At 49.5% G+C, this 14,429-nt stretch overlaps 1 protein-coding gene across 1 annotated transcript in view; it reads left to right on the top strand.

The window, feature by feature from the left end:
* The first annotated feature begins 3,365 nt into the window (after nucleotides 1-3,365).
* Nucleotides 3,366-14,429, top strand: part of EFCAB6 (EF-hand calcium binding domain 6) — a 168,313-nt gene continuing 157,249 nt past the window's right edge. The window contains exons 1-2 of the mRNA XM_043967890.1: nucleotides 3,366-3,532; nucleotides 8,671-8,732. Of these exons, the coding sequence (XP_043823825.1) occupies nucleotides 8,707-8,732 (26 nt within the window). The 5' untranslated portion in view covers nucleotides 3,366-3,532; nucleotides 8,671-8,706. The remainder of the gene's footprint in view (nucleotides 3,533-8,670; nucleotides 8,733-14,429) is intronic.

Consider the following 14,429-nt stretch of genomic DNA (forward strand, 5'->3'; position numbering starts at 1 on the left):
AGTCTTCCACCATCCTTGGGAGACTGGGGCATTTTGGAGCACGGAGGAGTCACAGGGCAGACTCCACAGGTTCAGAGGAACGGCCTCCTCCAGCCTCATTATGTTACCCCTGAGGAAACGTGACCAGGGTCACGAGTGACAGGTGAGGAAAGGACCCCCACAAAGCTCCCCAGTGGGGCGGGTCACCTGGAGGCAGTGTCCTAGCTGGTCTCCACCTCCAGGCTCTCCCCCTTCCAGTCTCTGGCAGAGTGGAAGCAGCAGGGCATTTGTAGTCTGACCTTGGCCTGAACACTTGCTTGGCCATTCATAGTGAGTCATTCCATGTGTCGGAACCTTGGTTTCTTCACCTGTAATATGAGGGGTGAGACTTGATCTCTAGAGGCCCATCCCACTCCAGAAGCTGATGATTCACATACTACATGCATTTGCTAAGCACCTACTGTGTGCCTGACAGGAGAAGGAAATGGCCAGTCGTGCTAGTATCTTTGCCAGGGAAACCCCAAATGTGCAGGAAGAGTCGGATATGACTGAAATGAGGGGACAACAGCGACATGTACCTGAAAGCACGCTCGGCTCAGTTTTTCTCAATGACCAAAATACATTGTCCAAGAAAGGCACAAGACTAGAAAAGGTGGGGGGCTGCTAACGGAGTGTGCACCCGGTGTAGGAGAGGGAGAGCACTGCCCAGAGTTATTTGGGCATGTTAAAGCACCTGCCCAGGGCAGGGGAGAGTCATTGGCCTCATTTTACAAAGAAGGAAACTGAGGCCTGGGGGGTGAGCAGCAGTGACCTGCCTAACTTGCCAGACCTTCAGATGCTTTGTGGGGTTGGATTAGAAGCAAGCTCCTTTTTTCATTCAGTTTTTGTCTCCCTGGCACCTAGCACAGAGCTTGGCATACAGTAGTCACCTAATTAGTGTCTGTTGATTGAACTTCCTGCTTCCAGGAGGTAAAGGATGGCATTAGAGGTGAGGGTGTAGGGTCCCAGACTGACTGTGAATGAGCCACAATCTTTCCCAAGAGGGATCAGCCCACATCAGGGAATGCCAGTTTGAGCCCCCTCTGCTGTCTTTATTAGCTGTGTGATCTTGACATGTGAGCGCCTTCTATGTACAGAGAATTGGGCTAGGCACTGCAGGAGTTGGTCTTGTTCTCCTGGAGTCCAGTCGGGGCTGGGAGACAAACCCAGGTCACACAGGATCACCTGCCTAATTGAGACAGGAGGGGAAGCCTTTTCCTGATGGATGGGGGATCGGTGAGCTGAGTTTTAAAGGACTGGCAAGAATTCAGCCAGTGAAGGAGGGTCAGGACCACCTTTTGTCAACTGGGGTTGAGTGCAAAAAAAGGCATGGGCCTTATCTCTCTCCCTTCCCAGGGGAATTCTTCCTGGCTCTGCTCTTTGCTACCCATGGACCCTTGGACTCTGAGGCCTCAGTTTCCTCCTGGATAAGAAAGTTGAAATGTATGACTGGCCATTCCTGGAACATCTCTGGGTCATTGTTCATCTGGAATGGCTTCTTCTCCCTAGTCCCAGACACTCACCTTGTCTGTTGATCCAGAGATGGGAGATGCAATATCAAGTTCAGGGCCAGTTGGGCTGGAATGCAGGGCATGCAAAAAGGAGCCATGGGAAATCAGTCTGGAAAGAGAGGATCATCGATTATACCTGCAAAAAGGCTGCCTGCTGGTGAGGTCAGCCTGAGGAGTGAGGGGAGGGGGAGGCACGGGTGCTTCTAAAGTAGGGGAGGGCTGTGCTCAGACCTGTGCTTTAGGGATCTGGCAGCTATGTGGAGGCTGGATTGGAGGAGAGAGCCCAACTAGGAGTTGGTGGTAGAACATCAGGTGAGAGGTGAGGAGGCCCTGAACTGGGGAGGTGATGCTTACTGACATTTGTCCTGGTTTGGCTTCCTTTCCTCCACCAGCACAGAAGCCTTTTGACAATAGGAACTCTATAGGTATGTGTGTATACAGCCCCCCCCCCCCATGTATATACACATATATTGGATATATTCTATAAACTAAAGGGTAGTTTAGGGAGGGAGGAACTAGGACCTGGGTGATCAAAGGAACTTCATGGAAAAGGAGGTACTTGAGCTGAGTCTTGAAAGAAGTGAGGGAGAAAAGAGATGGTAATTTGGCCCTGTAAAATGGTAATTTGGACTGTAAAAGGTGAGGAATAGGTTGAAGATGAGCAGCTTAGGGGACCAGAAATAGAGTGATCCCCTCAACAGAAAGAGGGAAGTTAGGAAGAGGGGACAACATTGGGGGAAAGATGAGTTTTGGACATGTTCGATTTGAGGGGCTGAGGAGGCATCCAGTTGGGGATGACCAATAGTCAGATGGAGATGTTAACTAGGGCTGAATCATCTGCCTAAAGATACCAGTTAAATCCATGGGGGTTAAGTGCCTTCCCACATGTCTGTCTCTTGTTTGTATATAATGTTTTCAGGCGGTTTCTCTTTCTAGGCTTCGAGCTCCCTGAGGGCAGGGAGCCTCTCTTTGTGTTCTTCACCGTATAGCACAGTTCAGGTCCTGCCTCAGAAACATGCTGGCTTGGTGACCCTGGGCAAGTCACTGTGCCTCTTCTCCTGGATTGTCTCTCCTCTCTAGGTTTCCAGGACACTACTCTCTTTCTTGGTGGATTTCTTCCAGCCCAACTCAAATCCCATCTTGTACAGGAGACCCTCTCTCTTACCCTTACCACCCCCCACCTGCCCATAGCTGGTGCTTTCCCCTTGAGATAACCTTCCCCTTACACTGCATATACCTTGATGCACATCTATCTCAGACACATCTATCTTGTATCTATACTTGTGTTGCCCCCTCCATCAAATGGGGGCTCCTTCAGGTCAGGCGCCTTTCTCTGTTTCCCCGGAGCTTAACACAGTGTGCCTGGCACACAGCAAGCGCTAAATAAATGCTAAACGATTGGCTGATGAGATCACCTCTCAATATCCATTGGAGGGGACTCTGATCACTCACCAGTAATCAATAAGGATAACAATTCTGGGGCAGGGTGGGGGAACTTCTCCCTAATGTACAGAGGGTGCTGATGCTCAGGGAAGAAGGCCTGGCTCCCACCTTTGCGCCTTTGGCCCCTCCCTGCCCCAACCCTGACTCACAACCTCCGCAGCCACCGCCTCCTTCTCCTCCTCCTGCTGCTTCTGTTGGTGTCTTTGTCGGTGTCTATGTCGCTCAGCCGTTGGACCTCCTCGCGCAGAGGCGGTTGGGGGCGGGACTTCTTGGCTCGGGACCTCACCAGGACCAATCCGTCCAGCCGGTGTCAGGGGTTTCCCCCCTCCCCCGCCCCCTCAGGCCGGACCAATCAGCGGCCGTTGCCGTCGCCTTGGCAACGGCGGCCAGGACGCGAGAACCTGGTCTCGGGACAGAGGGCTTCTGGCTTCCAAGGCGGGAGACGCTCTGGACTGGACCCCGGACAGGCCTGGACTGGGCAGCGCGGGACGCTCGGGCAGGTGGCGGCTCGGGGGGTCGCGAGGAAGCGTCCCCCCACCTCAGGGGACAGAGTGAGGCGGGTACGTGTGGGGAGTAGGGCGGGGGGCGCAGCCAGCGCGGGGCTGCAGCCATGTAGGGACGAAGAGCAGGGGGCGGGGCTGATGTCCCAAGGGGGCGGGGCTGGGAAGGGAGGAGGAGGAGGAAGGAGAGAAGGGTCCTCAGAGTTCCTTAGGGACCAGGGACTGAGCCGTGGAAACAGCATCTCCTAGTGCGAAGAGACCTTAGAGGTGGACGATTGGTCCAACCCGATGCCTTGGCCAAGGAGGGAGCCCCTCCACGCCGTGCCCTGCCCCCAGGGGTCGTCACCCGGTGGCCGCTTGGACATTTCCAGGACTGCGAGAGGCCCGCCGTTCCAAGGCAGCCTACCCTACTCTGGGCGAGCTCCGATGGTTGGTTCTGTCTCGCTCGGAATTGGAATCTCGCTCTCTTCCCACTGTTCCTAGTTCTGCTTTCAGAGACCAAGGACCTGACACAGCCAGAGAGCTGGACGCAGTCATTCATGCCTCTCTTACTTAAGTCGTCCCTCTCTCCCAAATCTTCAAAGGACTCACGGTTCCTTGGTCAGCCTGGCCACCTTTCCCAGGAGAGGAAACCTACTGGGCTTGCGTTCACCAAGCCTGGCTGCAGGGGTGCCTAGGAGGGCCTGGTCACGTATCTCGTTGTGGAGGGTCCTCAAAAGCTTTCTGGAAGAAGAACTTGATCTAGCTCAAGAAGGAAGAGGAGCCTCCTGAGACCAACAGAGATAAGGCTGAAAGTGTGGGAGACACAGTGCTAAACATGATGGCGCTTTACAGTGTAGCTGGGCTCTGGATAGGTTGGCAGGGCTCAGGGATTGGTGTTCCCATTTTACAACTGAGCAAACAGGCTCCGAGATGTTACTTGCTCAAGACCACACAGCTCTCCTTTTTTTTTTTTTTTTATCATGTGTCCTGACCTAGCTTTTGTTTGCTTGCTTCTCGCTTGGTACCAAACACAACACATGGATCAACTATGGCCAGTAAGTTTGTGTGGTGCAATTAAGAAAGATCAGGCTTGGGAAGCATTAAATATCCATGCGTGGCATGCTCAACACTGAATTGGAGACCCTCATCAGTTATGGGCTACAGACTAAGGATCTCCCCAGAGACATTTCTGAATATCATGCAGAACTGACGACATGTTTTTCTCTCCAGCCCCATTGAGCTTCTCTTTTAGGCAGTGTGGTCAAGGGTAGACACAAATACTGAAAAGGTATTGTTTCTCCATTGCCTTTCCATTTGGAGAGCTAGGGTAGCATAGTCCAGTAGTTAGAGCAGGACTTGGGCCTCAGCGACTTGTCCTAGTCTTCCTGACTCCTAGTCTGTGGTCTACCCACTATGTCCTCCCACATAATCCTACTCCTATGTAGTCAGTCAGAAAGACCAGGGTTGACGTTCTGTCTCTGACATTCATTGGCTGTGTGATCCAGGGTTCTGACTTCTTCTCTCTAAGACCAGAAGTTGCTTTTTGAGCTGCATTGGTATGGTCAGAGGCAAGTTCCCCTCTATCTTTCCCTTCCCAAATATGAGTGACTAATGGTAACTCCCATTTCTGTGGTCTTTTAAATCTTACAAAGCACTGATGGCAGTGGAGGAAAGTGTAGATAGATTTATTTTGAAGTCAGGGAGAGTGAGACTTAGGGTTAAGAAATTTCCTTGTATTTAGAAGTTTTTTTTTTTTTTTTTTGGCAGGGCAATGAGGGTTAAGTGACTTGCCCAGGGTCACACAGCTAGTAAGTGTCAAGTGTCTGAGGTGAGGTTTGAACTCAGGTACTCCTGAATCCAAGGCCAGTGCTTCATCCTCTGTGCCACCTAGCTGCCTCTAAGAAATTTCCTTGTAACCACATTACTCCCTGATTCTAAGGCTAGTCTGCTACATTTTAGATGAAATTAGACTCCATTTAGATGAAATTATTCTCCATTCACTCCAGTTGAGAGGGATGAGTTGTGCACATGCCTCGAGGTGGGAGATATGTCAAGTTTGGGAAGCAACTTGGCTGGAGCCTAAGAGTATGTGGACAAAGTTCAGTTTGACAGGAACATGGAGAATAAATGTAAAGAGAAGTTGAACTGGATTATGCAGGGCTATTTTAAGTGCCAGGCTAAGGGACTAGAGTAGGAGAACACTGAGGTTGCTTCTAACTTCTGGATAGGTGAAACATCCCTGGTCTTGGAGACAGTGGATGTGGGTTCCAATTCTGATCCTGCTACTTACTACTCAGTGGGGAATGGAGGATGGCTTCCCCCTGTTTGTGGACCTCAGTTTGCTCCTCTATAAAATGAGAGCCTTGGACTTGGTGTTGTCAGGCCCCTTCCAGCTTTAATGTTCCATGTTTCTAGGTTCTAAGTTCTCCTTCTGATCCAAACCTATCATTCTGAGAGCCTATGATTCATGAATCTACAAAGAATGAGTGTTGCCTATAGTATCTGTCACTTTAAATTCCATTCAACTCGGAAACTTCTTGGTTCTAGGTTCTAAGTTCTCTTTCTGCTCTAAACCCTCTGATTCTAAGGGTCTATGAATCATTAACCCATAAAGAGTTGGTGTTTCCTATGGTGTCTGTCACTCCAAATAGTATTCATTTGGAACTTTCTTGTGCTTTCCAACCATCTCTTCTGTCCCCTGGGGGGGGGGATCTCAGTGGGTGACACTTTCACAGTTTCCCGCTGCCTGAATACAGCTCCTCAGGAAACCTCTTGGAACTCCAGCACCTGGCTTCTTGAGATTACAGCGTCTGAGGGGCATCACAGTACTGGAGAAGATAGCCTGGTATGGTGGGCAAGGCATCATGGGCTAGGGGCCAGGACTCTTGGGGTCAAGCCCTGGGGGGGAAGGGCCCCTTGTCTGGGCAGCCAGTGTTAATGATGCCATCTCTCAAGTGTTTTCATCTCCCTGTTAGTGGCTTTATTCCTTTTGGACTCTCCATTCTCCTCTTGGGTTCTTTCTCCTTGAACTTGTCTTTTTTAGCAGATGACCTTGCCTCTGGCTTTAAGGAAATCGAGGTCACTCCAGGGGAGCTCCTTCCTCTTCCCTCCTCCCATCTTCTGATGCTTTCAGGGTTATCCCCCATTCGACCACAGCAGGGAGAGATCCTCAATCCTTGCTTTATATTGCTAGGGCTTAGCACTGTTCCTGGCACTTAGTCAATGCCTGTTGATTTCATGATTGATTGAGGAGCTCGGGCTGGCTTGGGAAAGTGATTTCTCCTCCACAGGTTGGTTTCTCCATTTGTAAAATGAGTAGGTTGAACTAGGTCAGGCTCTATGAGCTGCGATAATCTGAGATTTCTCTCATGGTATCAGAGTGAAACGGCTGCCCAAGGCTTTGGTGTTGCTTTTCCAGCGGTGATAGACTTTTCCCACCGAGGCCAATGCCCTCTGACGATGCTAATGGTGCCCTTTGGGGTTGGGATGGGCACATGGTAACTGGCATTTTGATATCTGTGTTCCTGGTGTGCTGAGCAGAAATGGTGGGACTTTGGTCATGAGTCTGATGGAAACAGCGTCTGTTAGAAGCTGGACATTGACGTGTTACTGGAAAATCTATATGTAGGTCCCCGCTTGCTTATGCGGCCCTTGTGCGGTGCCTTCTGTGGTTCCTACTCTCCTGCTTGGCTCTGGAGGAGAAGAGGTGGGGAAGGTGTGGTTGCTGCCCCCAGGGAGCTTCTTCTTCATACCCCTGCAATGAATGCTGAGTAGAGCTCAGGGAGTGTGTGTGTATGTGTGTGTGTGTGTGTGTGTGTGTGTGTGTGTGTGTGTGTGTGCGCGCGCGCGCGCTGTGTGTCCCTGGTTTATAGCCGCTGTCCTTGCCTAGACCTGTCCAAAATATCTTCTTTTGTAAGTCATACACTTAAGCCATGGTTGTATCATAGCTAGCTTTGTCTTATTGCTCCATCAATCGAGAGGTGTTTCTTAAGCAGGCACTATGGCAGGTGCTGGAAATACAGAGATAAAACCAAAATGGTCCCTGCCCTCAAGAAGAGGCAATAAATTCAACTACAAACTCCTTGAGGGCAGGGGTTGTCTCACTTGGGCTAAACAGTACCTTTTGCTGTTAGCACATGCTTAGGGATTGTTTGTTGAGTGAATGCTGATGGCACGCACGTGCACGTATGTGTGAAGGATATAACCTTGAAGGTCACAGGAAGCACATAATAAATTCTATTGAATTGTCACATTGTAATGTATAGTAATTATGGTGCTGAATGGAGAGGTAGAACAGAGATAGAATTGGCCTTGGAGTAAGGAAGACCCTGGTGTAAAGCTGGACCTCTGACCCATCCTGGCTTGTGACCCTGGACAGGTTCCTTAGCCTTTCAGAGCCCCAGGCAGAGTGGGTGCTGGTCTGGATGAAAATGTCTGGTGTGTCCCCAAAACTACAGTGCAGTTTTAGGCTGCAATAGCTGTCCTGCATTTATATATTTGTATATGGGTCTGTAAATATACATGCATTTTATTTTATACATATATCTATATCTATATCTATCTATCTATCTATCTATCTATCTATCTATCTATCTATCTATCTATCTATCTATCGAGGAGAGAGAGAGGAGAAGAAAAGGAGAGAGAAAAGGGGAGAGGGAGACAGGAGAGTACACAATAAGAACATAAGGCAGACCCAAAGTGCTATAAAAAGTGGAATAAAGGGAGGGTCATTATTTTACCCAAAGGAGCACTAACAGGGAAGGCTCCCTGGAGGAGGTGACATTTCATCTGAACATTAAAGGAAGGCATGCTCAGTTTCTAGGGGATAGGATAAGAGGCTGGGGGTAGGGGGCAGGTATTTCATGAACGGGGACACCCATCAGTCAAAGTCCAGAAAGAGGAGCAGCAGCTCCGGATCCCTGGGTCCCTTGCCAGCTGCAGTGTGTGGAGGTCTGGGGAGAGATTGGGACTGGTCTTGTGACTTCATTAGCATAGGGACCTCCCCCATGAGGACACGCCCTCCATCAATGCAGTTTGGTAGCTACTTTCTAATTTAGAGTCTGAGAATGTTGCCTGGGACTCGGACTTGTCAGCCAGTGTGTTTAGAGGTGAGCCCTGAACCAAGGCTGGCTTTTCATTCTTTATGTCATGCTATCTTCTAGAGGCCTTGAATGCCAGACTAATAAGTCCACCCTATTCCTTCTGTTTTTCAGAATTTTCAGATTTGGAATTATTAGGTCTTTTCGACAATGAAAGGAGGAGAAAGGAAAGCAAGGTAAGAGTTTCTGAGCCTCCTTGTGCCCTTATGATTCTGACTGCTCTGTGCACCTGTTTCAGTCTTCCTTGAAAACGGATGAGTTTGCTCATTCCTATTCCTTCATCATTCACGCATTCTCCATTTCGCCCAATACACCCATTTACAGTATGAAGAGCCTACCATGTGCACAACATTGCAGGCTATAGAAAGCTGACCAAACAGCCAATTAAGGCAGCCAGCTATAGTCAGAGACATACCACAAATATAGACTATTGTGTGGGGGGGGTCTGGACCAATAAGTCCATCTGTGTCAGGAACTCTACATGTGGAAGCTCCTCCCGTCCAGGCCACAATTTATCTCTTACTGATACTCTTCACCTGGCATACTAAGAGGTTATGTGACTTAGCCAAGACCACTTAGCCAAGATGGGTCAGGCAGAACTTGGACCAGGCCCTCCTGACTCTAAGGTCATCCCTGTACCCACTGCATCGATTGCCTCTCATCTAGTAACTATCATGCAGAAAAGAACCTGACACAAGAAGACGGGTGAGAAATTGCATGTGGCGTCTGAGGAAGGTGCACTTAGAGCTCACGGGCTCAGGGAAAGCCTCCTGACATCGGGGGAGCAGTTAGGCAACAAGCATTTGATTCAGCACTCCCTGTGTGCCAAGTACTGGGCTTGAGTTACAAATACAAGCAAAGAGAAAGACTATTCCTGCCCCCAAGGCAGAAGATAACCTGTCAAAGGGGCTGAAAAGTGAGGAGAGATGGGGATGCAGAGTGAAGTCCGGAGAGTCACAGACAGCAGGCAGGGGAACCAGACACGGTCAGCCTGAGCTCGCCCCGAGATGAGGAGCTCACTGCTGAGAGAGAAGGGCCGGCATGGCGGAGGGGCAGGCAAGATTTCAGCAGGCAGAGTTGGCCGACACCCCCAGTGGAAGGAATGTTGTATGAGCGCAGGAACAGGGAAATCGGGAGCCGCAGAAATAGGGAAATGCAATAGTGTTTTTTTTTTGGGGGGGGGCTCTATTTTGGATACGGACTGGGGGTTGTTTTTCACATATGGCTTTGATGAGAGGCCCACCGAGATTCTTCTAGTGCTACGGTTCTGTGGTCCTTTGGGCGGGGGGACCCCTGGGTGAGGGATGGTAGAAGCCAGTGTGTTGAGACAGTGGAGTTAGTTGGGTTGGTCAGATCAGAGCACGGAGGATGGCCTGGGCAAGCAGGGAGGGTTGGAGAAGAAGGGTCAAGGAGAAGATGAAGAAGAGATAAGGCAGGAATGCAATGGAGGGAGAGAGAAATGGTTTAGGAGGTTGATGGCCTGGAAGGCCAGGCTATGGCATTTGAGGGGACAGGTGAGGTGAAGAGGGAGCACCTTGGAAGAAGGGGTATGTCGAGATATGAAGTGGGAGAGGGAATGTCTTAGGACGTCCTCAATTCGGCCCATGTTTGGTAACATGGTGGGCATGATGGTGGATATGGTGCAGCCATTGATGGAGGGAATGATGTGAGGGATCCCCAGCCCCTCCCAAGGTCAGAGCTGGCAGCAAAGGGTTGTGTGAGTGGGGGAGAAGGGCAACAGAAGAGCCTGCACCCTAGCTCTCTTCTTGCAGTGGGTCAGGAATTGAGAGCAGGTTTCCTCAAAGGTTTATATGCTGCTGTGGGGTCCATGGGGGAGCCTGGCTCTGTCACTCACTGGGCCTTGAATGCCTTCCTGACAAACGGGTCTTCCTCCTCGGGCAGAGTTTTCAGTGCAGATAGGCACTGCTTCACCTCAGGGGAGATAGAGCTGAGAGTGAGTATGTGACTCAGCTTATGACTGACCTGCTCTGACCCCAAGGAGAGGACAGGACTCTGGGAGTCTGGCTTGATTGACTGGGCTTCCTCTCCCTCTCCCTACTCTTCCCAATCCCTTCCTCCCTCTTCCCCTGGCTCTCTCTGCCCCTCTTCCTGGCTCCCCACTCTTCCCCAATCATATCCCCTCCTTCCCTCTCCTTCTCCTCGGCTTCTCCTTCCCCTCTTCCTCCTCTTTCCTTCTCCCTCAAAGGGCATAAGAACCTGAAGATTTTTCTCTGACTTGTCCTAGTTTCTTTCTTGTCAGCTACCAGGGGAGCAAGAGTCTGGAGGCTGTGTTCCTGCCTTCCTTCCCTTTCCTTTCAGTGGTCAAGGGGAACCTTAGGCCTCCATCCTTTCTTGCCTTTATGTGAGCCTTGGACCTGCTTTCAGTTTGTCTGTCTCTCTGTCCATCTCTATCAGTTTATCTGTCCCTTTCTCTCTTCTATTAAGGGCCTCAGGAACATATGCCCAGAAATGCCCCATGAGTCTTGGAGAAGTAATCCGGGGCCATCTTCATTATAGGAATTATTGTTTGCCTTGTATTCCTAGGATTATGGCTAAGGATTGTTAAACTAATGATTCCCCTAATGCTCCTTGCATACCAGACAGACTGAACTAAGTATCACTATGTCCATGGGAGCTGTTTAGAGATGAAAAGGCTCTGCTAGACCACTACAGGAGCTAAGGGATTCTCAGAATGTGGGAGTCCCCAACAACATAGTCCCAGCCCCACCCCAAAAGCAATGGCTATTGGTTGACTGTCAAGTCAGGGGAAATCCTAGATTCATCTTTTACTCCACTTTTGGAAATTTATTTAAAAAAAAGACCTTGAAAGATTCTCTTTCATATAGCTTAGGAGCCCCCAGATGGGGAGAAGAGCTTCTCTTCACACCTGCCCTCAAGAATTCAGAGAATGTGTGTGCCTGTTTGTTGGTGTCTTTCTGTGTCTGTCTCTCTGCACAACATGCCTCATTGTCTCTTTATCTTTTTTACAACTCCCTATTCACAAATAATAAAACACACAAACCATAAGCAGTTGTGATCAATCAAAACTTTATCTAAGCCTGCAGTCAAACTAATTAAACAGAAAATGTAAACAACTTTAAAGAACAGGAAATCTTTGGAATCAACATCTGCCACCCCAGGAAGGGGGTGAGTGGGGAAGAAGGAGAGATAGGCTTCACCTCCCTTTATCAGTTATCTCTGAGGGAGAAAGCTCTGACAATCACTATGCTCCAGACACTGCTGGACTCGGTTCCTTGGGGCAGCAGGGCCGAGTCTGTGGCTTGAACACTAGCCGTGCTGGCTGCCTCTCCTCTCCCCTCCTCATTCCAATCACCCAATCAAGTCCTGATGCTAGTCTCATGCCCCTCATCCTGACAGCCCCGTGTCCTATTTCTGATGTTCCTGCTCCAAGGCAAGGGGGGCGGGGAGCAAAACCAGACACTGCTACTCGGTCTCTCTTGGGCCCGTGGGCCAAAGAATTTCATTTGATTCTGCAGGAACTTACCTTTTCCTTTGTGTGCATGAGAGAACAGTGCTGGGCTAAATGAAAATCACCTCAGAGTTGACATTCTGGTTGTTTCCATATATCTTTCTAGAGAAAACAATGTGAACTTATTTTGAGGGTTTGTTTTCCCTGATAAGTTGAGGAAGACCAAGGAAGACCAAAAAGATCTCAGGATTTTTGGTGCCCCAACAGATGTGGAGGTGCCACAGAGTGGAAGCAGGGAGGTTCCCCTTCGGCCTGTCCCCAGACTCATTAACAAAGGCTTGAGAATGACAATGGGGAGGCTGGAACATAGAGTGCATAAAGTGGGGGTAACAGATAATACTTTTGGAAAGGAAGGTTGGATCCCAATTGTGGAAAGCTTGAAGTGCCAGACTGAGGCCTGGAGTCAGGAGGACCTGAATTCAAATTCTGCCCCAGATACTTACTAGGTGTGTTACCATGGGCAAGTCTCTTCACCTCTGACTTAGTTTCTCCAACTATAAAATAAAGGCACCTGCCTCCCAAGGTGGTTGTGAGGACAAAGGAGATCATATTTATAAAGTGTTTAGCACATAGTAGGTGCTTAATAAATACTTATTTCCTTCCTTCTTTGTATTTTAGCCTAATTTTTGAGCAGGGGAGCAATGAAACTGCAAATCTCTATTCCATACAGCTTGGTTTTTTTAAAAGCATGTAATAAATATAATATGTAATTTTCAAAGCTGTCCTGTTTGTGTTTCCTTCTAGTCTTCCTTTTGTTCTTTGCATTTTAAAAAATGCTCCAGTGTCCTTTTTGTCCTTTTCTTTTTAAAACCCAACTGCTATGCTCCTCTCTCTCTTAAACAAAACCCCTGTAACAAATGTTTGCTGTCAAGCAAAAAAAAAAAATCTCACATTGCCCCCATATCTGAAAATATTGATCTCATTTTGTGCCTGGATTAGTGGGAGGGGTAGGATAAGAGGCTATGTATGGCTGGAGAGGGTACTTCAAAGTTCAGAATCCTGGAGGTGCTGCCATTCTATGGGACAGCAGGTCCAGGACGTGACTGTTTTGGCTGAGGGCCATGTGGGGTAGTAAAGAAAACCCTTGGCATGGAGAAGCCTGAAGAATCCTGCAGACAGCTTGTAGATGAGTCTCCTACTGATGGTGGTTGAAGATGGTTTATTTTTTAAATGAATGATAATGACTTTCTCTTTCTCCCCCTTTGTCCAGCCACTGGAACAAAAAAGAAAGAAAAACAAAACCTCTGTGACACATATGCAGTCCAGCAAAAACAAGTTTCCATGTTGACCATGTAAAGATGTCTGGGTCTGAGGGCGTCCCCTCTCCATCCGCCTCATCAGCAGGGCTCAGGTTGCTCAGAGTTCTTGATCTTTCCTGCATGTGAATGCAATGGAATACCATTGGGCCTAAGAAATGACAGAAGGAACCATTTCAGAGAAATGGGGGCATTGGGAGAGAACGGCTTATGCAGTGACAAGGCAGATGGGGTTAAAATCAGGGAGAAAGAGAGCGGCTTGGAGCTTGACAGATGACCACAATGATTTACAGCTGGGAAGGAGTTGAGGACGATGTCCTGGAGCGGGGGGGGGGGGGGGGCATTTGGGCAAGGGGCCTTGAAGGATGACCACAGTGGATAGCTGAGTCCCGCTGGGTGGGGAAGGTAGGAGAGTCAGCTCAGCGTGGCTAGAGCAGAGAATCCATGTAGGAGAGCAGTGTGAAGGAAGGTCAAGCCTCGTTCCAGAGGCCTCTGAAATGGCGCACTAAGCCCCACACCCAGCAATCCCAGTCTGCCACAGCATGCTAGGCCGGGGGCCCAGCCCGCTTCTCTCCAGCATCCAACAGGCTGGGCTGTACAGTCGCTCTCAGGGAAGGGGACAGACAATAGGTGGCAGCAGCGGCAGCAGCAGCATTTTTACCTTTAACCAAGTTTAAAGATAGAAAAGCTCTCTGTGGGCGCTGTCCTTTGTGATTCCAAGACCTGTTTGGCCTTGGTCAGAAGGGCAAGAGTTACCCTTAAGAGACTGCTTGTCTGTTTGCCCTGGAGACTGAAGGGAGAATCTTTACCCTTCGTCCAGGAGATAAGTGAGGGAGGAGGGAACTGTCCAGCAGAAGCCCTGGAAGCTGCCTTTTGATCTGACGGACCAACCCCTTGGAGATCCTTGGTAGCGCCCTGGGGGCCGGGGGCGGGTTCTCTTTTGTTTCTGTGTCCCGGGGACACTCAATCAAGGTTTACGGATTGGGCATTTAATCTCTCTAGAGGTAAGGAGGCATCTCTTCTGCTGCCACCCTGTGGGCACCTTTCTTTTGCAGACTTGGAGTGATGGGGAGCTCACAGACTGCCAGTGCAGAGCACTCCGTTCTGGGAGAATGCTACTTACTGCA

The sequence above is a fragment of the Dromiciops gliroides genome, chromosome 5 (assembly GCF_019393635.1).
Source record: "Dromiciops gliroides isolate mDroGli1 chromosome 5, mDroGli1.pri, whole genome shotgun sequence".
Taxonomy (NCBI): Eukaryota; Metazoa; Chordata; class Mammalia; order Microbiotheria; family Microbiotheriidae; genus Dromiciops; species Dromiciops gliroides.